The sequence below is a fragment of the Trachurus trachurus genome, assembly GCF_905171665.1.
Source record: "Trachurus trachurus genome assembly, chromosome: 7".
In the NCBI taxonomy this organism is placed as follows: Eukaryota; Metazoa; Chordata; class Actinopteri; order Carangiformes; family Carangidae; genus Trachurus; species Trachurus trachurus.
This window is the reverse complement of record NC_139901.1, coordinates 8,172,087-8,196,147: the sequence shown is the minus strand read 5'-3', so window position 1 is coordinate 8,196,147 and position 24,061 is coordinate 8,172,087. Positions and strand designations below refer to the sequence as shown.

At 42.5% G+C, this 24,061-nt stretch overlaps 1 protein-coding gene across 1 annotated transcript; it reads right to left on the bottom strand.

Annotated features, from left to right (window-relative positions):
* Positions 1–516: 516 nt before the first annotated feature.
* slco4a1 (solute carrier organic anion transporter family, member 4A1) lies at positions 517–17,753 on the bottom strand (the record flags this gene model as incomplete). Its single annotated transcript, XM_083974729.1, has 11 exons — positions 517–687; positions 2,879–3,027; positions 3,133–3,197; positions 7,042–7,217; positions 9,251–9,413; positions 9,613–9,871; positions 11,667–11,821; positions 14,044–14,155; positions 14,238–14,359; positions 15,186–15,276; positions 16,907–17,753. The coding sequence occupies 11 exons, from the start codon at positions 17,751–17,753 to the stop codon at positions 517–519; spliced, it is 2,310 nt and encodes a 769-aa protein (XP_083830855.1).
* Between the last annotated feature and the right edge of the window lie 6,308 nt (positions 17,754–24,061).

Here is a 24,061-nt window from a genome sequence, read left to right as displayed (position 1 = left end):
GACAATGATATATGACACAATGAGAGTAATGTCACTACACTCACATTCGGAAAAAATGTCATTCGAACTTATTTAACATGATTTAAAGATATCTGTAGAAATGCTTTTGACTACATAAAAAATTGTGTGGCACTGCCTTGTCAATCAAACACACAGATACATACACACATGCACACACATGCAATCTCTGTAGGGTTTAGTTTCAAGGAAGCAGCATGTTAGAGACTACTATTAAAAGTAGTAGTAGTAGTACTGTGTGTGTCCGTGTGTGTGTATAATGGGAATGTTTCTGTGTTTGTAGTCAATTTGTCTATGTTTGATTGCATGTGTTTACATCTACATATGTGTATGCTGGGGGCTGGTGTCATTATGGCTGAGAGAAGGCTGTTGGTGAAAAGGAAGCACCTCCCCACCCCCATCACCACCCGCACACTCACCATCAAAACACACACGCATGCACACCCATAAACGCACATACAATCAGATAAAAACTCAGTGGTTAGGGGGTCTCAGACGTCATAACCTGGCGTGCAGGTTGACGATGACGCCGTCTTCAGGCAGGTCTTTGACGGGCAGGTCACTCATGTTTCCCGCTCCGTGGTCGGTGCTCTCACAGCTGCTTTGAGGCGACTCAGGAGGAGGCTGGTACAGGATGCTGGCTAACAGGAAGAACGTTGTCCCCAAAACCTGAAGAAGGAGCAAACAGGTGATCAGGCTACCTCCGATATTTAATAATGTCCTGCTGTAACACCAGCTCCAAAGGTGATGGTGCATTATGACATCATGCTTGCGAGACTAGCAAAATTCTCTAAGTGTGTTTATTTTGTCTTATTTTCTCTTGTTTTTGTTTTTCTTACAATACACCTTTCCAATGCCGAGCTCATAAAATACCCAGTTTAACATTCAGAAGTTTCTGAAAGATTGAGTCACATAGTTTGCTGCCACAATAGACAGAAATACCTGACAACTGAAAATGTGTGAAAAATGTCTCCTAATGTTTATACTACTACTACTACTACAAAAAAAAAAAAAAAAAAAAGAAAAAGCCCCAGGGCCTAATCTTGTGTCAAGCAGCCGGGTGTGACTGTTGTCACAGAAAGTCGTAATGACAAACTCAAAAAGCGAACAGAGAGGGAAAATCACTTCAACCTCTTCAAAAGTCAGAAGACTGTGAATGTCTGCCTGATGGTGACAAGTTACTCAAATGTGGGATTCACTCTACTTCAATGGGGAGGCTTTATCATGATCACACTTTTGAAAGAAAATAAGATCAAATCTTTTCATCATCTCTTTTTCCAACATCAGGTTTAGTTTGGTTTAATTAGAGTCTTGTGTTCTCCGAACAACTACATAAATAATTTGTTTTAACAATCGGATATGACACATTAGAGTTTCCCCTGAAATGCAACAAGGGCACTGGACCTTGGTTGTTATAAACACATGAAATATCCAGACAGTGGTGCAGCAGACTGTCCCCACCAGTCACCATACAGTAATAAACATTCATGCATCAGTCACAGTGTGGTTAGTTTACGGCAAAGGTTGTGGTTTGGGTTAAAATAAATACTTCCTCATAAAAAGTTCCTTCTTTTTTAGACAATCTTTGTTTTTGTGGCAACAATGATAACAATGTGGTTCAGGGTGTGGAGCAAAGTAAATAAATAGCTTGTTTCACACAGGTTTCAAACTCCTTTGTTGCTGTCGTAATAACTACAATCATTAGAGGTCACCTGACAACAAATGGTAACTATGGGTCATAATAATCGATGTTTCTTTTTTTTTTTTATAGATCAGTCTTTGTAAGTCCAAACCAGTGTTGACTCTAGTGACATCACTTGTTATTATCTTCCTCTCAAAGGGTTTATCTAGACTTGGATGAAGAAAACTGATCGAATTCTTCTTAAGTTTTTAAAAGTGGAACGAGTAACAATAGCATTAAATCATGAGATGTTACAGGAGGAACATAATAAGATAACATACATAGGTCTTATACCGTATATACAGTGACATGTCCATGTCTTTTTGTTTTGACTATACATCAGGTCTAGGTTCTATATACTGTCAAAGTATCAAAGCTTCAATCCACAGAAAAATACACACAACCTGTATTCAGAAACAGAGCCATGAAACAAGCCATCGGGACTTCTGTAACTTTGTGATGTCACAACAAAGCATGTCACCTGTTGACCTGTTGTTATTACAGCTACAGGGGAAAAGCTTGAGAGGACATAGAATATACATTAAAAATAAAATATATTTAGCTGGTTTTATATTATGGAGACAGTCAAGGTGTAGGTCCAAACTAAAACTAATTACTAATAATTTCTGCATAGTCTTTGAAGGGGACATATTATGGAAATATCACTTTTTGAAGGCTCTTTAACATATATTTTGGTGTTTGTCTTGCCTTCTGGCCCCCAAAATGTGAGAACTGACAAAAAAAACCTGTAATTTGAAGGCTCCCTAGATTGAAATCCATGTGGTTTTACAAGCTCAGATGTCTTCTATGTAACTAGCTTTCAAATTTGCATAACCCCACCCCTACCTGGTACCAGTAGAAGGGGTGGGGCTGGGTGAGCAGCAGCTGATTTGCATTTAAAGGGACAGGCACTGAAACCAGCCGTTCTGAACGAGCTGTTTTGAGCGGATGAAAAGAGCTGTGATGTTTGATCTTTGGGGTATTTTGACCACAGCATGTCACAGACATGTCTTTAAGATACCTGGGAACTATTTTAATTTGTGGAAAAGGGACATAACACAGTATGTCTCCTTTAAGGTAGTCTGACAAAGCTCACATTTTCAAAACTACAATATCAACTTCTGAAGATTTTCGGTGATACTGCAGTAAAGGACCCGTTAACCTGTATGTTGGTATTACCTTATAGATGATACCAGCTATTAGTGTGTACTGGCTCATGGCTGAGTTCTGATAGAGGTAGCAGGAGCCCTGCTCACCACACTGATCCTGCCACAGCAAGCAGGAGATGTCAATCACAGAGCCGAATGCTATAGGTCCAGGAATTCCACCTGCGAAGAAAAACAGCAGCACAGATTGGACACAAATCGTGGCGTTTGCATGGAGTCGATTAATCACTCATCCAGGCAGTAAAGGTAAGAAGAATGCAGGCTTACCAAGTGTGCGCACAACAATCCACTGAATGCCGAGTCCAAAGGATCTCTGGCTGTCTGGCACACACCTACACAGCACAGTGTCGGTCAGATGTGCAGAGTCTCTGAATCTCAAACTTCATTATAATACAGTCTGACACTTTGTTTTATCTGCTTCCTCGGCTCCACAGTTTGTCTTGACAGTGCTATGATAAGACTGCCTGCGTCTCCCTGTCACACACACTGCATCATCTGTTGGACTTATTAATGAGATGAGATCAACCGTGGCAATACATCTCACAGCATGCATCTCTGTTACAGCACGCAATTACATTTTTCATTTTTCTGCAATCACAGTGGCAGTAGCGGAGATTGTAGTTGGCATTTTAATAATTTCCTCTTTCAAAAAAGATCTTTAAAAAAAAAAAAAAAAGGTTAATTGATGACTTTCTTACCATCTGGGCGGAATAGAATACTCTGCACCTCCTCAACTATTTTTCAGTATTGAATACTTTTCAAATGGTATCAAATTTGTTCAAAATTATTGAGTTAAATTACAATCTATAGGTGATTAAACAAAGCTTTTATGATAATTTTAGACAGGTTGCCCTTTTTTTATATATATATATTTTTTTATTCCACTTTTAGGGCCCTATTTTCCTGGCGCAACTCAGGGGGGCGCAGCGAGGCGAGCCCTGGCGCAGCTGGCGCAGTGGCATTTTCCTCCAGTGCAACAAGGTGCGCAGCGGATTCGGTAAATTGGCAGACTGCTGTGCGCCGAGATGGGAGTGGTCGCACAGCAGGGGGAGGTGTCGACAGATTCACCGTGGCGCAGTGACAATTTGTTGCTGATAGACCGCGTGGAGAGTGCGCCGAAATCTCGCCAGCTCCAACCAAATCTCAACGCAAGGCGCAGCGCAGCCAGCGCAGTGGCAATTTGACTGCCCAGCGCGCAGTGCGCCCACGTCACCAAGACCTCACAGGCAGATTTCCACAGTTCCAGGCACATTTAAATGCAATTACTAATAATAATAATAATAATAATAATAATATTAAACAATAACCCCTATTTATTGTATCTGAATCAGCACATACACCCATATCTATATAGATTGTCCCGTCACACTGATGACAGATCAAAGGCTTGCGTAATGGAAACTCAGCCTGACTGAATTAACACAGATGAAACCAAGGAGGGACAAAAAAGCAGCCGTGGATGTCCCAAGAGCAGGTGTGGACACTACACACTGTGCCGTTGCGATGATCAGCTATTTATTTATTTATTTACTTATTGATTTATTAGGGGCCAGCGCGCATCGTCACGCGACCATAACAAATAAAACTGAAAACAAATAAACTATCATCTCTCACAGCAAACCACAATCAGCCTCGGCATCAGATAGTGAGCAGATATTCACATCTCCCCTCTCAGGTAAATTCTAAAGAAAAAAGAAAAAGAGAGACGCTCCGTGATGCCTCCTTTACGCACAGCTGTTTGTTTATGTTGTGATCTGTGCACACGGGTTTAAATAGTAGGTTACTAAATATGAGTGTCTTTATTAATGGAAAAGGTGTGTGTGTGCGTGTGTTTTTTTTTTTTTTTACTGGGCAACAGCTCTCGACATGTCAGAGCAAACCTGGATAACATCATAACCTCCTCCCTCCCAGACTACTTTTGCATCATCAGCCCGTGAGGTCTGTTCGCGCGACCGGACACTGCGAGCTTGGACCGGACCAGAACATCAGTTTCCTCCCGTCTCACTTGCTGTGAGAGATGATAGTTTATTTGTTTTCAGTTTTATGTGTTATGGTCGCGTGACGATGCGGCTCAATAAATCAATAAGTAAATAAATATGAAGAGTTCATTTGCAAAAGCAGATAACTCCGTTTTTTTTAAATTCTAGAATCTTCATTTTTTATTTTTTATTTACATAAGGTTATATCAGTCAAACCAAAGTTGAGTGACTTTGAGATGTAACAAAACAGACATATCTCAAAAAAATAAAGTTTTATTGAAAACAACACTATGCAAAGAATAATTACAAAGCCTCAGCTCATTTTTTTCAAAATGGCACTTATCTGCTTTTGCAAATGAACTCTTTAAATATAGCAGATCATCGCAACGGCACAGTGTGTAGTGTCAACACAGCAGTAATCCATCCTCATCTTTCATCTGTGTGAATTCAGTCAGGCTGAGTTTCCATTAAGCATGCCAACAGCCTTTGATCTGTCATCAGTGTGACGGGACAATCGATATAGATATACAGTACGTGTATGTGCTGATTATTGTGATTATTAATTCCATCTAAATGTGCCTGGAACTGTGGAAACCTGCCTGTGAGGTCTTGGTGACGTGTGCGCACCAAGTCAATAGCCTCCCTCTTCCACGGTGAAATCAAACGTGCGCCTCTCGCGCGCGGCGGATTTAAAGGCGAGGAGAGGAGCTCATTTGATTGGTGAAGATCTGACTCGGCTGTGTCAAACCCACTCCACGCCTTCTCTCCTCCCTCTATGCCATTTGCGCCGGTGGGAGGGAAGTAGGCGGGATGCGCCCTGCTGCGCTTCGAAGGAAAATTGCAAACTGCTCCTGGACACGCCTCGTTGGCGAAGCGAAGGCGAGGCGCAGGGCAGACTCGCCCCACCTGCACCTAGTTCACGAAAATAGAGCCCATAGTCACAAAAATTTATTTTACAAGTCAACAGTATATAAGTGTTTTTTCTCCACCACCCATCCCTATAATACCCTTACAGACAAATAAATGGTTGCCCTTTTAAACACACAGAAACCCACTAAGAAACCTGACTGACTCCTTTTACAGTGCCCGGCAAGTTTGTCTTTCTGAAATACACAGCACACACACACACACACACACACACAAGCACAGATGCAGGGGAGAGAGAATAAACAGCGATCAAAATGCTGATCAATGGTGTCCCATCCTCGGTGCTTTAAAAGTATCACAGTCTCAGTGTGAGATTGTGTGTTTTTTTCAACTTATTTTAGGTCTGACTCTTTCATACCCGAGCACAGTGTAGCCACGGTGTTTCTGGTTTAAGAGCAACAACAGGGCAGGAGACACGTCTGTTTACAGTGATTGTGCTCTGGAAGACGGAAAAGGGGAGAGAATGAACATGTGCACATGGGTGTTACATTTACATTAACGCTGATGTAACATCATCGGCATGCAGGTGCACTGGAGAGTCATTTGACCTGAGAAGTGGATGACAATTGTACCCTTTAAAATTGCAGACAAAAGTGCAACGGTGGAGCCTGATAACTGTGAATGTCCCTGACTGACTGAGTGATGGCACTTCTATCCCTCCTCAGTGGAGTGGGCAGGCAGCAGTTTACCGAGGCGCCCCGGTTCCCTGGTGTCTCTGGAACTGCAGGGAGGTGCAGGAGTATTTGAACTTTTTGAAACAATGACACAGACATCCACCTTACTTCCTGGTCGGATGTTATTGGTCGCAAATACCGAGTGTAAAAATGCACATCATGTAATTTCATCTATACCCAATGGTTAAGAAAAAAATGACAAACAAATGACTGACGATGGTGGACAACAACATCACTGCTCTCTGACTGATGAAAAGCTGAGGTGCTGGAAACCTGACAGTAGAAATCGGAGCTCTGTAGGCTACTCTGTGAGCCATTTGTCTGTTGTTTTTCATTGATTTCTTTTACAGCTGAGCACCTGCCCTATTTTTTTTTGTCTTGGATGTGCGCGTGCACCTCCAGTTTAAGGTAGGTGCACGTGTAATATCCAAGGTAACACACATACTGGTCCCATTGAGTGGTAACAATAAAAGAATGAGAAGAAAATTCAATTTTATGTTTAAAGTTAGGTCAGTGAGTGAATCTAACTCACTAAGTTGGCAGAAGTTACACTACCAGCATGTGTTTGTTTGATTTTTCTCACTGTAGCAACCTACCTGAGAGTGGCGGTGAGGGCTGGGATGCTACAGAGGAAGGTGAAGGAGATGATGACGAAGAGGAAGGAGAGGAAGGCTGGCATGTGGTGGCAGGAGCTGCCACACTTCCCTGCCAGAGCAAAGCCCTCCTCACCCCAGGACACATTCCCCACCACACAGCTACATCCAGAGTAGACCTAAACACACATACACACACATAACGAAAACATCAATCAATATATTGTTAATATGTGCTCCTCCTCCTCAACTAGTTTTGAGGAGAAACTAGCACTTTTGCAGGTCCAGAAGTTGTTTACCTGGACTTGAGAGTGTAGCAGTGAAGGCTTGTCATATCACAGGCCTAAATGGTTCAATGATTGGGGTTGACCCCTTAAATGGGGCCCTTGATCATGTGGCTCTAGGATTCCCAAAGCATTCAGCAAAATGTACCCAAAATGTTAAACCAAGACCAAGTAACTTTTCAACCTTCATATAATATTTTCAGAACTTTTGTGATGGTACATCGACTTACAACAGGTTGAATGACACCTCTGTCATAGCCTGTGGGGGTCTGTATCGCCTTCACTGGCACTAAGCAGCTTCGAGGTGGATGGTAGGAACCCCTCCACACAAAAAACTGCAAATGTGCTGACTGCTTTACGGCATACGTCACTTCCCCCTTTCCCCACTCGTGTGGGTTACCGCTATCATGGCAGAAGCAGCAAGAAAATTATAAAGAAAGTAAAAGTTTTGTCTGAGGAGACTAAAAAACCAAAGAGGGAGAGTTATGCGGAACAGCTGATTTCTCTTCATGAAACGTGATGTTTTAAACAGGTAGAAGTCCTCATATTTTTTTCTCATGGCACAATTCAGTCGGATCACAAAATAAAACTGATTCCCGTTCACTTACATGGAGACTTTTTCCGAGTTGAGGTCCCATGGTGACCGTTACTTCCTTCTTCCACTTAGGCTCTCTATTATAGTCAGTGCTTCCACCAGCTGCTGCTCAGCTGAGTCACGGCTCCAGCATCCAGCAGTCCTCCGCAACACGCAGAGCTTTTGAAAACTAAAAGTTCTTAAGTATTGCTTTAAGTATCAAAATAAGCAGTCACCATGCAGAATGGGCGTGTTATGCCATTATATTAGACCAATGCCTTACCATCTATGTAGCATTTTAATATGATCATGTGCCCTTAACTTGCGTCAGCTGGCAATGCCAGACAACAAGAAAAACAAAAAAAGAGATAAGAGCTGTAATGGTCTGAGAATTAAGCAAAGATCAGAGCCTTCTCTGCAAAGCTCCAGTCTCTCCATCAGAGCCAGTGCAGGGCCAATGCCATAACAAACACTCAACCACACACCACTGAAATACTGACAGACACTACAGTATGTCAGTGCAGGGTAACCTAACCACTAAAGAGGTTGAAAACTGCAGCCTTTTGTTGGTGCTGAGGTTTTCTACACCATGCCCTGCAGATTCACGCACCTCAGACAACACTACTGAAACTATCACAGGAAACAGCAGGAAGTGATCTGGTGGTGCAGAACTGCTCTGCTGTCTGACACCTCTCACCGCTTCACTCATTTCAAATGTAACATAACTATTCTGACAACTAGTACTTGTGTTTCATGACACATGCCTCAATACTAGAACTGATAACAGGGACACTCCTGTGCATCTGAACACACTCACTGACAGACAAAGCTGTGTGTAAAGCTGAATATCATGAAACTAAAATATCTGTTTTTTCATGTCTATTTTTCAGCAATACATTTTATTGTCTCAGGATTACACTACACAAACAGGTGCAATTATCAGTTTCTACTAACAATGGAAATGGAAATGACTGTAACTGAACAGGACTCATTTGAATGCCTTGTTAATTTGGAAGGTTGCCACATGCACAGTTTATTTGTGCATGTTTTTCGTACCAAAGATTACGTAAATTTATGGTTCAAGAAAACAGTAAACATATTTCATAGAACCCATAATGCCTCATTCCTGCAAGAAGGAACGTTTGAGCATAGAAGAGGGAATATTAGTTGAGTAATGTGTGACCTTATAGGCTATCCTGCTCTGTTTCAGATCATAGTAAATGACATCTGACTTGCCTCTAGTCGAACTAAAGTGACGTGTGTGTGTGTGTGTGTGTGTGTGTGTGTGTGTGTGTGTGTGTGTGTGTGTGTGTGTGTGTGTGTGTATGTGTGTGTGAGTGTGTTTGTACTGTACCTGTTTTCCGGTGGAGCGTTCGGTGTGGTTGATGGAGCTGCAGCCAGCGTGGCAGGGAGAGTAGTACATCACCCCATCTGCTCCACACACCGGGTTGTACAGCTCTCTGACACAACTACAGCCTGCATTACAGCCCACTGTCAGGTCCTCCTCTAAAGAAGAGCTGCACACAGAAGGGGAAGAAGGGGCACGCATGAGAGGGAAGGAGGGAGCAAATGAGGAGAATGGGTGAAGAATGAGGAAAAGATACAGGCCAAAAGAAGGAGTCCTGGTTTTTGAAACAGAAACAATCTTGTTTTTCTACAAGCTATAAAATCAAATCAAAACTAAACCAGAATCAATATTCAAATTGAACACCACACCTGTTCCTAAGGTGCAGCTTGCTGGGTTTGTCGTACTGGTCCAGCCGGTGATTGTCCATCAGACCTGACTGGTACGGCGCTGTGATGCCTGCCATTGGCACGTTGGGGCAGTGGACGAGAAAGATGAAGATGGCAAGCAGGCTGATCATCGCGCACACCATGCAGAAGCGGATGATACCTCGACAGCGCAGGTTCAGTCTCTTCACGATGTAGCCGCCCAGGAAGGTGCCACCGCCTCCTGCTGGAACCACCATGTATCCTGGAGAGATGGGTGGGGGTGGGGGGTACACATCAGGCTGCAGTTCCACTACCAGTAAAGAGTAAAGTTGTGTTGCATAAGTTTGTCCGATGCATCCATGGCTTCTACAGTACACATTAGGGCTGGGCCTGAATCTGAATATGGCTACGTTCACACTGCAAACCTTAATGCTCAATTCAGATCTTTTTTTATTTATTTATTTATTTTTAGCTTTTTATTGCCTTTAATCGACAGTACAGTGCAGAGAGAGACAGGAAAGGGGGAGGCAGAGAGGGGGAATGACATGCAGGAAAGGGCTGCCCGATGCAGGATTTGATCCTGGGCCGCCTGCAGTGAGGACTGTAGCCTCAACATGGGGCGGCAGCGCTACCAAGTGAGCTAAATGCCGCCCCATCAATTCGGATTTTTTGCTCAGATCCAGTTTTTTTGTTTGGCTGTTCACATTACCATCTAATATGTGGCCGATATCAGATTCCAGTGTGAACGGTTTGCGGTTCTGAACTGACCTGCATGCGCAAAAGAACAATAACAAGGACGCCAGGCGCAGCAGCTGTTGTACAGGAAACATAGAGGGAATGAGTATTTCCACTTTTATTTCAAAATGTCTGTGAAATGGAAGCTGGAAAATGTCTGAGCAGCTGCTGAGGAGGAAAAGAATGAAGAAAAAGAGCCAAACTCTGTATTTTAGTTTCAGTTAGGCTACATTACTTTAGTTTGTACCTATATAGGAATAAATCTCCTAAAGTGGGGCAGCTCTCAGTTTATTAAGAAACAACAAGGTTATTACAACCCAAAGTTTAACACCACGTGTCCTGTTTTATTTATAATCTCCTCTCCTTCAGCGCTCACGCTCTCACTACAGCTGTTCTGTTGTCGGTAAACAAACGCCGCTACATGTCAAATTATCCAACATTTTATCAAGTTGTTTTTTTATTGCTCTCTCTGTGTGTGTGTGTGTGTGTGTGTGGTCCTGCTGCCCCTTCTTACAACAAAACCTAGAGTATACATTGTAAAGTGACATAAAAGTCGCATCAAATCCGCCTTAACTGTTCACAGTGCGGTCACATTGGAAAACATCAGATCTGAATCTGACTCAGTACCACAGTTGAAAGTAGCCTGAATCTGATTCGAAAATGTCGGATTCAATGTGACTTGTGCTGTTCACACTGTCAAAAGCATATTAGATATGTGTTCAACATGGATCTGAATTTTGCCAATATTCTTGTCAGAATTTGGAGAATAATAGAAAGCCTATTTTTTATGGTATGTGATTACTTCATGCAGTGTTGCTGCCCGAGGAGAAGAGACCGCAGCGTGTCCTTGGATGGAAAACAGCATCTAGACATGAAGTAGTGGTTGTCTTCCTCATGCTCTCCACACTTCATTTACTGAGACTGCAGCTTAATTTCAATCCAAACTCAGTAACGAATATATCAATGGCATAAAACCTGTCATTTTAGCTGGAAGTGTTCATTTCCTCAATTGAAAAAAGGCCTTATTCAAAAGTGGTTATTGAAGCTAATCATAAAACTCAGGAAAAGGTAGGAATTATATATTATTATTATACATATAGTAAATCAATTTGATGCTCTATATTGTCAGAGTTAACTGCCTTTAGTCGGATGTACGTCTGTTCTCATCTAGAAAAAAATCACCCCATCTAGCTTGGAAAAAAACAAAAAATTGACCTCAGATAGAAACCACGCCCATTTTTGGTCCAAAAATTTCAAATTCAAATACAGATACAATATTCTGTTTAGGTGAGATACTGTTCAGCTAGTGAGCGCTGTCTTACCGAACCACGTCGCAGCCTCTGATGCACTAAGACTGAACTGCGACTCCAGAAACTTTGGACCGAATGTGGACATGCCAGCGATGAGGGTGGCCTCGGTCGCTCCGGCCAAGCACAGGAACAGGAACGGGGGATTCTTTAAGAGGAGCAGCACAGATCTGGAGAGGGAGAGAGTAGAAGAAGAAAAGAGTAAGGGTCAGCTGTGTGCGCATGTAACTGAATAAACATTTGCTTCCTTTTTAATTAAACCAGTCCACTGTAATCTCTGCAGCCTGGAGACATTTCTAATACAGAACAGATAAAGACTGCACTAGATCCAAAGATATATCATCATGTTACATAATGCACCCTGATTATCGCCTCACTGTCTCTGTAATCCCCGGCGCTGCAGCGATGACATCACACTGTGCTTGCTTGAGCTCATAGTAAACACAGTTGTAAACTGTGGTCACTGTCTCCAACAATGTGTTTTCTTTATAATGAAATCTAATGATGGGAAGATTGTTGTTTATGTATTCTTTGCCTGCATAATTTAATTAATTAGTTCAGAACAGACATGAAGCAAACATTTAAGCAGATATTGAATTGTTTCTGTGTTCATTTACTATAAAAGTATCTAAATATTTTGTGGAGAGCAACACACAGCGCAGCTCTGCAAACTGGATGCAAGATACTCTACTATGACAAGATGGCTCATTAGAAGTTGCGCCAGTGATATGAAATGGTACACTTCCTGTCTCCTACAGTAAGTGGGCGTGGTCACCCGTCCCCTCGTGTTGTGAACGTGTGTGGATTCATAAAAGTAGTTGGTAAAGGGAAGTATTTTTATTTATTTATATCCACAGCAGTCATTTACATTATGGAAATTAGTTAGCACGGATGTTCATGAACGTTAGTTGATGTTTGACGTTATCTAGGAGATCTGTGCCATATGTCGCGAGAGTATGTTGTTGAGACAGAGACAGGCCTTAAACAAAACTCATTTTCTCCTGACCTGTCTATCTGGAATTTGCCATTTTCATGTCAAAATGTTCAGATCTTGGGTCTTGGGTCAGATGTTCAATCTGAGCTCACATTTACTTCTCCTATTGATTTTTTTTTTTTACCTGGGGAGGTAACAAATGATTTCTTAGTAGTTGATATAATCTGGGTTACATTTTCTACTGTTGGGCAAACCTTTTTTTTTTTTTTTAAAGAATGAAAATAATGTAATGACGTCTGATACAGATATGATTAGCTGCTTATGAGATTCTGATGGTATGATTACTTTGAGCAAATAATGATAAATAATATCACAGTTTCATGGTATTGTGGTACGGTAATTACAGCTCTGTACCAGAATAATCTCAAATAATGTTATAATGTTCATTCTGTTATTCCAGTGTTGATGCACAAAGGAAATAAAGTGTGTGAGAGTGTGTCGACTCCTGTGTTTACAGTACACATGCACATAATGTCTCCTATACATACACAAAAGGGCAACAGAATTGTCGGTTCATGTGACTGAGAGTTTTTTTTTTTTTTTTTTTTTTTACTTCGCAAAGGTTTTATTCATAGACTGTAAAAAGAATGGACGTAGCGTCCGTGACGTCACCCATTGGTTTTGGGGAGTCGTTTTTGTGACTCAAATATGGCGGCCTGAACAGCGCCATGTTGGATTGGCCAGCCGAGAACCCGCCCACTGGCCTCGAAGCAGCTGTCCACGGAGCTGCTCGGACCTGTCACTCAACGTTTCCGCGCCCCAATTGGCCAGAGTTTTAACCCAATAACAGTAAAACGGTAGAGTTTAAAAAAATTCACCCCCCTCAGAGTGTGTGCGGGGGTAGAAACTATCGATTGAGACCAAAAAACGTTCTGACACCAGGCTTTTAACATGTTTATTGAGGATGTAAAGTCGGCGATTTTAACATGGGGGTCTATGGAGAATGCTGCTTTCTGGCACCAGCCCCCAGAGGAAGCCGAGGGGATTGCAGTTTTTTTAACGCGGAAGTGAGCTTCACTTCTCAGACCGACAGCTGCCCCCTTGGTTTTATTGTACTTATAAACTTGATATGAGCAAAGTTCAGGTGTCTCTGTGTATGTTTGTGTGAACAGTGCTGACACAAAAAAATCCCCAAATAGTAGAGGTTTTAAACCTTGAAACTGGCCGATGTATGATACACATTAACACAATAAGTAAGCTGTGCGTTACTTTTTAACAGGTGTTTCTCTGTAACCTGCTTTTTTCAAAACATCAACTTTCAAATCTCAACAGCCAAGGTTCTTTCCTTAGAAAAACAGCCCCTTATGTTAATGTTCCTGGTCTGGTTTGTTTTCCATCACATCCGGATAATGTCACTCACATCACAACAACTCCTCCGCTGTCCTCTTGTTAGCTTACCTTGGCATGTCTTTGGCTGATTTGCCAAACTGAGGGTCTGAGGCTGTGGTGTGGCTTCCGTCCTTCAGCTGGTGGGCTTCAGACACCCGCATGGCCACATACTCCTGAGAGCCTTCAAGACCAAGAAGTAAGTGACAAGGTGAGGCTGGCATCAATTTTACACCTCAAGTATTTTGTGCACGTGTGTGTGGTACCTGGTAGCTGCCGTGGGTAGCCCAGAATGGGGAAAGCTACGAGTAGAGCTGCTGCTCCTCCTGCGAGGAAGCCGATCCACCAAGCACCGACCCAGAGGGGGTTCTCTGGAGTCATCTCTGTCCTGTGATAAAACACACAAAGATAATTTGACTTAATTTCACAGATATGTACAACAATTACTATACAGTACATACATTATAGGCACTCTGAAATAACCCCCTACTTACTATATAGGTTGCCAATTTTGCATGAATGAAAAACTCATGTTTATATTTCAGATGTCTGCACAACCTACAAGTTAATGCTGTTTTTACCAACACATTTATCTCAGCGTGGTGAATGTGCAGGTCACAAGAGCGTTTTGGAGTTGTGTATTTGATGAGTTTGATGAGGGAAACCAAGAAATCCCATTATCTTCCGTAGCGTAGCTCTGAGCAGCTCGCGGCTCTGCTCCGCCGTTCTAAAAATAGCTTGCACCGACAATTAAAGGGAACGAACCTACTGCTATGACTATAGGGATTATGCCAATGGGATTTGCCAAATGTTGAACTATCCCTTTAAGAAGTAATTTCTTGGCACAGTGGTGGGGTTCTCCAGCTTCCTCCCACTGTCCAAAGCCATGCATTAGATCGATTGGTGGCTCTAAATTGTCTGAATATGTAAAAGTGAATGTGTGTGGTTTGTATATGTTGGCCCTGTGATAAACTGGCGACCTGTCCATGGTGAACCATATTGAAGCCCCTCCACGGCCCATATTGAAGCCCCTCCACGGCCCTGCACTAAGAAGCAATACAGATCAAAAGTCATTGATATGCATCGTTTCTAGTTAAATGGGGATAAAGATCTTGTTGTTGGCAGCATTAAAAAGTCCTCTTTGTTTGTGAGGGGTGGCAGCGCTGTTGTGTTTTTTCTATTCAAGTCCAGTCTATCAGCCACAGCAGACTCACGTTAGGTGGATCTCGGTGTAGATGTTGAGGAAGTATCCACCCAGCAGGTAGCCTGCTGCTGGACCCACTATGGCTGCAGTGTAGAAGATTCCTGGGGAGAGAGAGAAAGAAAAGGAGAGAGAGAGGGAGAGGCCACAGAGACAGGGCATGGGTGTGTCAGTACAGTGACTACAGTACAGTCTACTTCCTACTTCCTGTTTCCTACTAACCTCTTCCTGTCCTACAGGTTAAAAAGGCCCCATTGTTCTTTACTGGGCTCTGTATCTACAAAGTTCATGTTTCATGAGAAAAAAGCGTGTGAAATTGTGTGCATGTGTGTTTTGGTGAGAGCATTTTCACTGCACTCTGCTACTATTATAAAAGGATAAAAGGGAAAAGGCACGATTTAGGGATGTTAAGCAGTAAAGCTTTTGAAGACAGATGCTCAAAAGGTCAGCACTTTATTTCTAGAGATGTAAAAGCACAGTAACGTTGGAGACAGTTAAAGGGAGAGCCCTGTATCCCATGTGTACATCTTACATTTTGTCACATCGACCCAATAAGCTCCTTCATCTGTGCCAGTTCTCAGTTATAGAGGTAACCACGATTCTGTGATTATATTCTGAATGGCTTCAGCTAATTGGAGTTATTACAGCATCATTACGGAGACACTTTATCTGGTCCAGGGGGGAAAGAGTCGCAGCAGTTGCATACATCAATTCATGCAACACAGCAGATGGTTGGAGAGAAAAGCTGTGTGTGTGCAACTGTATGGGTCAATGTGTCAGCTCACAGTTTGTACCAGACCTGTTGGTCAAATGAAAAATGCATTCATTCATCCATTCATATGCATACAGATAGCAGATTCAAATGCAATCACCAAGAAAAAAAAATCGGCAGTTGGAAGTTTGTCTGAAACCTGCTGTTTGCATATATTCTCATTACTCAATGCAATCCAAGCAAAACATTTAACAAGAGAGAAAAATCAGTCCTTTCTTTTCATTGTCCAGCTGCCAATATGAGGCGAGTCTCTCACAGCTCTTCTCTCTTACTGTCTGATCTACACCAGCAACTTCATCCAGCAAGCACTGAGGTAATGTTGTCAACCCCTTTAGCCTCATTGGTCTATAAGACAGTTTAACAGTGTGGGGTAAATGGTAAAAAAAAATGTATGTGTTTTACTAACCAGCTAGTTAATCACCAGAAAATTAGCAACTAATCAATTTCTTATCATGTGAATATTCTCAAATCTCACAAAACTGAATATTTATAGGTTTTGAAATATGTAGCAATTGCTGCATTATCATTTCCAGGGCTGCACAACCCCTTATCTGGATTTGTTTGAAATCTGAAAACGTCATTTATCAGTTATTTCACATTTTTGAAGATACAGTGGTTAATCATAAACAATGCAGTCACTAGCCCCAGAGAAACTATTAACAGACTGCCAGGAGTTTCTCTTTTTATTGGTATCACGAGTGCAATTGTAGTTTTTGACACCAATTAAAATTTCCACTGACAACATATTATAGAAGAGAAATTATAATCATGATTATCCCACCTCTTGCAATTTGGAGTCCTAAGTAGAGGATTTCTGTCAAAATACTAAATTATTTCTCTCCTGAACTTTGTGGCAGACAAAAATATGATGTGCAAGTTGTACAACATTATTAATTGTTGTTGTTACTACTTCAAAACACAACAAAATATGCAGAACTGAATAAATTGCTGATAAGTCTTACCTATGTAAACAGGCGCATAGTTAGACTTGACGTTCTCGTCCAGGTATGTGACCCCTAGCGTGTAAAGAGGCGTAGCTCCCACACCATGCAGAAACTGGCCCAGCATGAAAACAAAGCGATAGCTGGACAATCCCCCGCCCTCCTTGTCCTGGCACGGGCTGGTACGGTTGGCAGAGCACATTCCTGTCCGCTCGGGCAGATTGACCTGGTAGGGAGGTGTGGTGAAGTGAGGCAAGGCAAACACCAGGGAACCCAGTGCCATGATCAACACCCCCCATCCCAGCCAGCGAGGCTTGTGCCCCGTCCCGCCGAAGTAACTGACGAAGGCCAGGCAGACGCAGGCGGCGATGTCGTAGGAGCTGGCGATGAGTCCGGCCTGGTAGCTGCGCAGGTCGAATCGCCTCTCAATGGAGGTGACCACCGTGTTAATGAAGCCATTGATTATCATCCCCTGGAGGAAAGAGGCCACACAAAGGAAGAACAGCACCCAACGAGGGGTGTTGAAAACTTGAATAGCTTTGGGTCTCAGAGCCCCCCAGCCACATAGCTGATCCAAGTCAGTGGGGATCAGCTTTAACCCTATGGGAGGCTCTGCATGGGGTTTTGCTTCCACTCCATATAGCTGCCCAGGGAGCGTGGAAGCCCCTGTAAAAATCGCGGGCCGAATGGGGCCATCAGCTCCGGGGCTGCTGGGGCTTCTGGGGCCTGAGCCTATGGGACTGTCTGTCTGGGAGTCCACAGGACTGGGGGTGTCCAGAGAGGGAACCCCACTAAGACCGCACTCCTGTAAGTCCAGGAGCTCCTGCTTGGAGCTGAAGGAGGCGTCGGCATTGAGCAAGACTGGCATTGCCCCTCTGCGGGGCACTGTGAGGGTCCTATGGCGCAGAGGGAGGACAGATCTGAGGAGACTTTGAACTGGGGGCACAAAGTGATATGTTTACGACCACAGCGTAGAAAACGAAAAAAGAAATCAGCTGAAGCTGGAGCTGAATTTGTGGCAATCAGGGTTCTGTCGGACTTCTCTCCATGTGTCGGCAGTGTGCAATACGTCTAAAGGCTCTTCAGGCGCTCCTGTTTACCGTTCTGTGCAAGGTAGCACAGACGGGAAAGACTGCTTCAAAGTGACGTAGAGAAATTCCATCCTGTAACGAGAGAGAAAATAAATCAATATATATGAACCAATACTGTGAAATACAGCCCCCTTGCTGTGACTTTTAGTGGATGATTCTTAGCGAGACAGAACCATGGCCGTCAAATTTACATGATTTAGACAACTGACACCATGGCCCACTGTTATCTTGGCTGCTGATTAACATTGTGTTTTTCCCTGATGCTATAGGGCAAGAAAACACACGTACACACCCTGACGCAGACTTTAAATCAGTCCTGATCTGTCTTGTTTCACAGCAGAGCTGAGAGAATGGATGCAGTCTCCTGCAGCATGCTGGGATGGGCTCAATCTATTCAAACATTTCTAATTACACAACACAATGTACAAAGAAATTTGTATCAGAAGATGCACATAAACATGTTGACTAAAATACACAACCTATAAAACACTAAATAGACACACAGAGACACACGGGTAATGAAGCATAACAAGCACTCTATGCCCCAGCAAGCACAGACACAGATCACAGCTTTCATTAAAACAACCATAAAAACAATGTGCAAATCAAGCTGTTTTTCAGTTGATTAATTAATAAAGCTTGAGACATAATATCCACATTTCTCCTGTGATGACCACAGTGCACTGGCAACTCTTAATAAATGCACATTCGACTCAGTATTGCACTTTAAAGTGTGGTGATTATTGCCCATAAGGTTTAAGGTAAATGCTACTAACAGCAAATTAAGAGACTGTAGCAATCTGCTAACAGTAGGCTAAGTATATGCTAACATATAAACACAATAACTGACACCTGGACTGAACAGAAATATTTACAGAGGTAAGTGTGATGCTATGTTATTTATTAATATGAATTATGTAAATGTTTGCTTGAGGTAACCAGACCTGATGGTCCACCTGTTAACAATTAAAATAGGAAGTGAACATGATATTTCTGTCATTCACTTACTTCCTCATAAAATTAAAATTAAATTACAAGTAGACTTGTTTGCTGCTGAACACATCTCACACTGAAAGACTGCAGCTACACAAACATATTTCATTTTCAAACAGATTGAAGAGAAATTACTAAAGCTCTAAAACAACTTTTGAAAACTTTTATAGTCAGCGTGAACTGAGGGAGTCCCATCCAGAACTAAGTTGCACCAGCCTGCTTTGTGCATGCAAAACATGCCAAACCATTGCTTCCAAAATAGCTCTTTATTGTACTTCAATTAATATATCTGCCCCCACAATGTTCTAAATATATGAATGAAAAAATTCAGATATTTATAATTAGCATCCTACCTTCATTCCAATAAAAAAACAAGACAGAGATAGCGACAGCAAAGATGGACAGTCAGAAAGGGATGTCCTAAGCCTGTATCCCAAAGCCTCTTATACTCGAGTGCTGAGGCAGCACGTCAGCACATTCACACGCCCCCTCAGTGGAGTCCTGCAGACAACCCACCCCCTCCAACCCCCATAATCCACCTCACTGACTCTGGAGTTTTGCTGCCTCTCACTGGAGGTATTATTGCTGTCATTTTATAGTCAACCTAACGTTTGACTGAAACAAAAAACACAGATCGAATAATTACACTAAGAAATGTGAATCCTGTAGTCCTGTCAGTACTCCTGGCTATTGAGGCCAAGACATTCTGAGATGTAATGCACATAACGTAGGTATTTCAGATTGGAGGCACAAACGCTACTATAGGCCGTCTTTGACCATCAGCTTTTAGCTACTACCTGGAACTTTGGATGTCCCATGTCAGTTGTTTGTTTTAGTTTCCTTTTTTCTTTTCCAAGACAAATTTCCCATACTTTTTTGTTGACAGTTTCGGCGTTTTCTTCTGCCTTTCTCAGAACTGTCACCGTGATGTCAGACGGTGACGTGCCTTATCAACTAGTGTTACGGAGGCGTGACCTTCCTGTTCGGTTTGACAGGTCGGTCACACCTCCTGCTGTCGGGTTGCGCCTGCAGGACGGTGCTCCAGGTGTGTGATAGTGTGTAAGCCCCCTCGTCCCGGTTCATGGTCCTGTGGGCCCATTTTCTAATCTTCACCGCCTCAATAATCCATTGTTGGTACCTATTATCTTCTGTGCGTATAAACCTGTCAAACCGGACAGGAAGGTCGCAGTGGCAGTTCTGAGGAAGGTGGAAGAAAACGCCAAAACTGTCAACAAAAAGGTATGGGAAAATTTCTTGTCTTGGAAAAGAAAAAATAAAACTAATTATTTCACACGGACATAATTAACTTTCATAAGCTGTTTGTTTGTTTTTTAGTCCCGCGTCGAGCGGCCTTATCCTGCGTGTCATTCCCCCCCCTCTCTGCCTCCCGTTTCCTGTCTCTCTCTCAACTCTCCTGTCTATTAAAGGCGAAAAACCCAAGAAATATACTTAAAAAAAAAAAAAGAGTAGATTAATGCTAACAAATGGATGGCGGTTGTTAGCTATAAGAAGCTAACAACTAGTCAACACATTAGCACCGAGAAAAGAGGTTGAGAGGTGGCAGGTTTTCTTTTTTCATTTGTGCAACAGGTTATTATGATTAATTACAGTTTGATGTAAGGTGACATCTAGTGGTTGCAGTGATTATGACAGGGGCAAAAGGAAAAGTGTGCTGACGTACAGCAACAACGTTCCTGACTGTTAGGATAAGGTTGTGGTGGATGGACAAGTCAACAACATACATGTGGAACAAGACAAATAGAGCTGTGTTTAGTTTCCATGTAAATGTTGAACTTTGCGTTTTTTTCCCTTCACGATGACGATTTCAAAAAATTAACCACATTGTTAGCCTATTCTTGTAACCCTGACAAGGCGCATCCAATTTGAGGAAGTACTTATTTGAACCAAAATTATAATACTGTATTTCCTTTTTTGTGTCTGAACCTAACCTAAACCAATCCATGACTTTGTTGTTTGATTGTAACCATGATAGCCCATGCCATGTCTGGTTACCTGCTTCTATAAGGTGCTACAGAAACATTCCTATGGGTAATTGAACCTAACGACCTGTGGTAGCTTAGGTTGGAGGATTGTGGGCAGGGGGACACTGAGTGGATCATGATCAGGTGATGATGAGATGTCCAGAAGTGGGAGTGTCTTAAAAGTTGAACCAGGGCACTAACAATGCACTGTGGTGAGGTAATACCCTCCTGTCCCACTGTTTGTTTGTCTGTCCATAATAACGTATGAATCAAACAAATCGAGATCCGGAAAGGTTCTCAGTGGGTTGTTTTTTCTCATTTCATTTCTATCAAATTCTATATCGCGCCTTTTAATGTCTATTTTTAAAGTGAGATCAGAGTTAGGAGCTGTAATATTAATAAGCAATTGGCTGTATCCTACCTACCGGGTCTTTTATGTTCACAGCGGAAACCTATTTAGCTTGGACAGGGGAGTCTTCCTCCTTTCTGGTACACAAAGGCTTTTGAAGTATGAAGGGAGAGTCTCTCATGTTATTTCACATCTAAGAAAGTAGTCTCACACTGTCAATCTCACTCAAATATAGCAGTGTTTGTATGGGTTGTTACCACAATGGAGCAATGTCTTTTTTTTGCTAAGAAGAAAATTGTAGCAGAATATCAATTTGGTGAAGTTGTCCAGGACAAATAATGAAAGGGGAGTGGAGCTGCGATTCAATGAGTCAGCTGTGAGAACAACTCACTCTGTTTGTACTGATGTGATTCCAGGAACGAGCTCTTTGAACCTCAAATGTGAAAAGCATACATCCCTAAATTAAGCTACAGCACCATTGTGCATTTGGCCTCATTGAACCTGAGCATGTTTTGAAGCTAATGTGACCATTGTTTTTGGAGAGCAGATAATCATAGTCTTGATACCAGCCTGAGAACTCTTAGTCTATCTACGGTAGTACACAGCAGGAACCTACAGTCAGGTCTCCTCACCTCATTCTGGACTTTTTAATGTGGATGGTGGCTCAGTGTGAAAGCACAAAACTGTACGTAACATTTGATTAGTAGTAGAGATGATTAGTTACCCCTGTGAGCCATCTTCAAGACCTCTTTACAACTACACAACATGGTGATATGGCAGTTGATCAAGGTTAGCTGTTTTTGGAGCTTCAGAAGAGTCCTGAATGGAAAATAAAAAACCCAAAGAAAATGGAAATGGTTTGTTTTAATGATTATTCTGTTGCAAGGTCCTATGACAGTGGTGGGTAATTAGCAGAATTGGCCCATCCTCAATCATATCTGCCCCACCAGATCGTAAATAAACTTTTTTTTTGCAATATCAAAGTCCAAGTCCAAGAGTCCAACACTTGCTGAAGCTAGAGTTTCAAACAGAGACCAACGACTAAGGTTGCTTGTAGTCTACTTTTATCAACGTTGACTTTTTAGCAATCTTAAACATAAAATAAATGCTTAACTTTTTTGGCTTTATGCCTTAAGATGCTGACAGTAGCAAGCAACAAGCACACAATGCACCACTACACCACAATTGTCAACAGAAGGTCAGTTGACCTATCGGCAAGTCCAATACCAAAGCCCTCTAGGAGCATCGACTGTCAGCACCTGGGGGTAAACAACCGTCCTCGAGGCCATCAATGATGCAGTGGAAGAGTTAGCCTGCTTTGTATTGCAGACCTGTAGTACCCACGGACATGTGGAACCACTATTAAACACTCAGTGAAGCAGCCAGAAATAGTGACAGAAGGGGAAATCAGACTGAATAGCAGACTGATCCTCACTGGGTGGGTGGGCGGGCGTTAGACTGCTTCTGCTTGTAGCTCGTCTTAGCCAGTGGAGCGCTTGACCTCGCTCAACCCAGAGAAACAGAGACACCCAGACGCAAGCTGCGTGTCTGTCTGCCTCGTACTTGTCCTTATGTCTGCTGATACTACCTTGCAGCTATATATTGAAACCATTTCCTTATGTGCTACCAACATGTGACGCTTTCACTGACTTGCTTGCTGTTTTAAATGGCTATCTTTATGCAAAGGCAAGCTTAACATTACATGACAGTACAGTATATATATTTGTTGCATATGAACACTTAAAGGTTTTCCAATCCATTCCCCACTTTAAGATTGGCTGATCACATTGATGGCAGCAATGGGGAAAAAAGTGCATTATGTAGCTCATATTTTGTCACCCACAACTTTCTATCTTTTGATTTGGTGAGTTCCAGTCTTCCCAGTGCAGTGGTCACCCATCTTACCTCCGAGGCCTCACTGTCACTGTGGGGAATTAATGGAATGAGACAAAGTAGGCAGTGACCCAATAATGTATGCTTGGCTGCAGCTTAGAGAGCAAACATCAACTAGCCCCACAGGCAACAGACAGCACTGCTCATTTACCCCTCACCTCTCTGGCAGTGGAGCATCTCTATTGTCAACTCCGCTGTTCACCCGCTTCTCTCTGTCCGTTTTTACAAGGCCCACAACAACAAAATGACTGTGTGGACTGGAACAGAAGAGACAGGAGCACAGATACTCTGGCTGAACTCTATTCTAACACTCACAACACTCAAAGGACATTTGCTTAATATACTAAAAATGTTCTGTCTTTTCCAGACGAGGTAGGTTCACCAGGAAGGAGGTCCATGCAGTTTGACAATGTGTAAGAGAGTCTATTACGACCTGTCAAGGAACACAGGAACCTAATGACACAAAGCAGCATTTGAGCTTTTGGTCACAGAATTATGCCTCTGTCAGCCATCCAAGCTGAAGAAATATGGTCTCTATCTTATCTTCCTGACCTACAGGCTGAATATTGGACAGAGGTGTTTTAAACAGACCATTATGATGCCACAGTGAAGTTGATCTTTGACTATTTGGATAAAAATTGTCACAACCTCATTGGTGATTTTTGTCAGCCTCCATTTATAGGACCCCATTGTTGCAGGCGAGCTGACAATTAACATAGAGTAGCAGGAAAGGGGGTGTTAGCACTTGCACAGTGGCTCCAGGGCACATAAGCAGTCCAACCATGTGTAGAGCTACTTTGTATTGTGCATTGTAATTATGCATTAAACAAAGTGGTTGCAGCTCTTTGAATGTGGTTTAATGTAAACT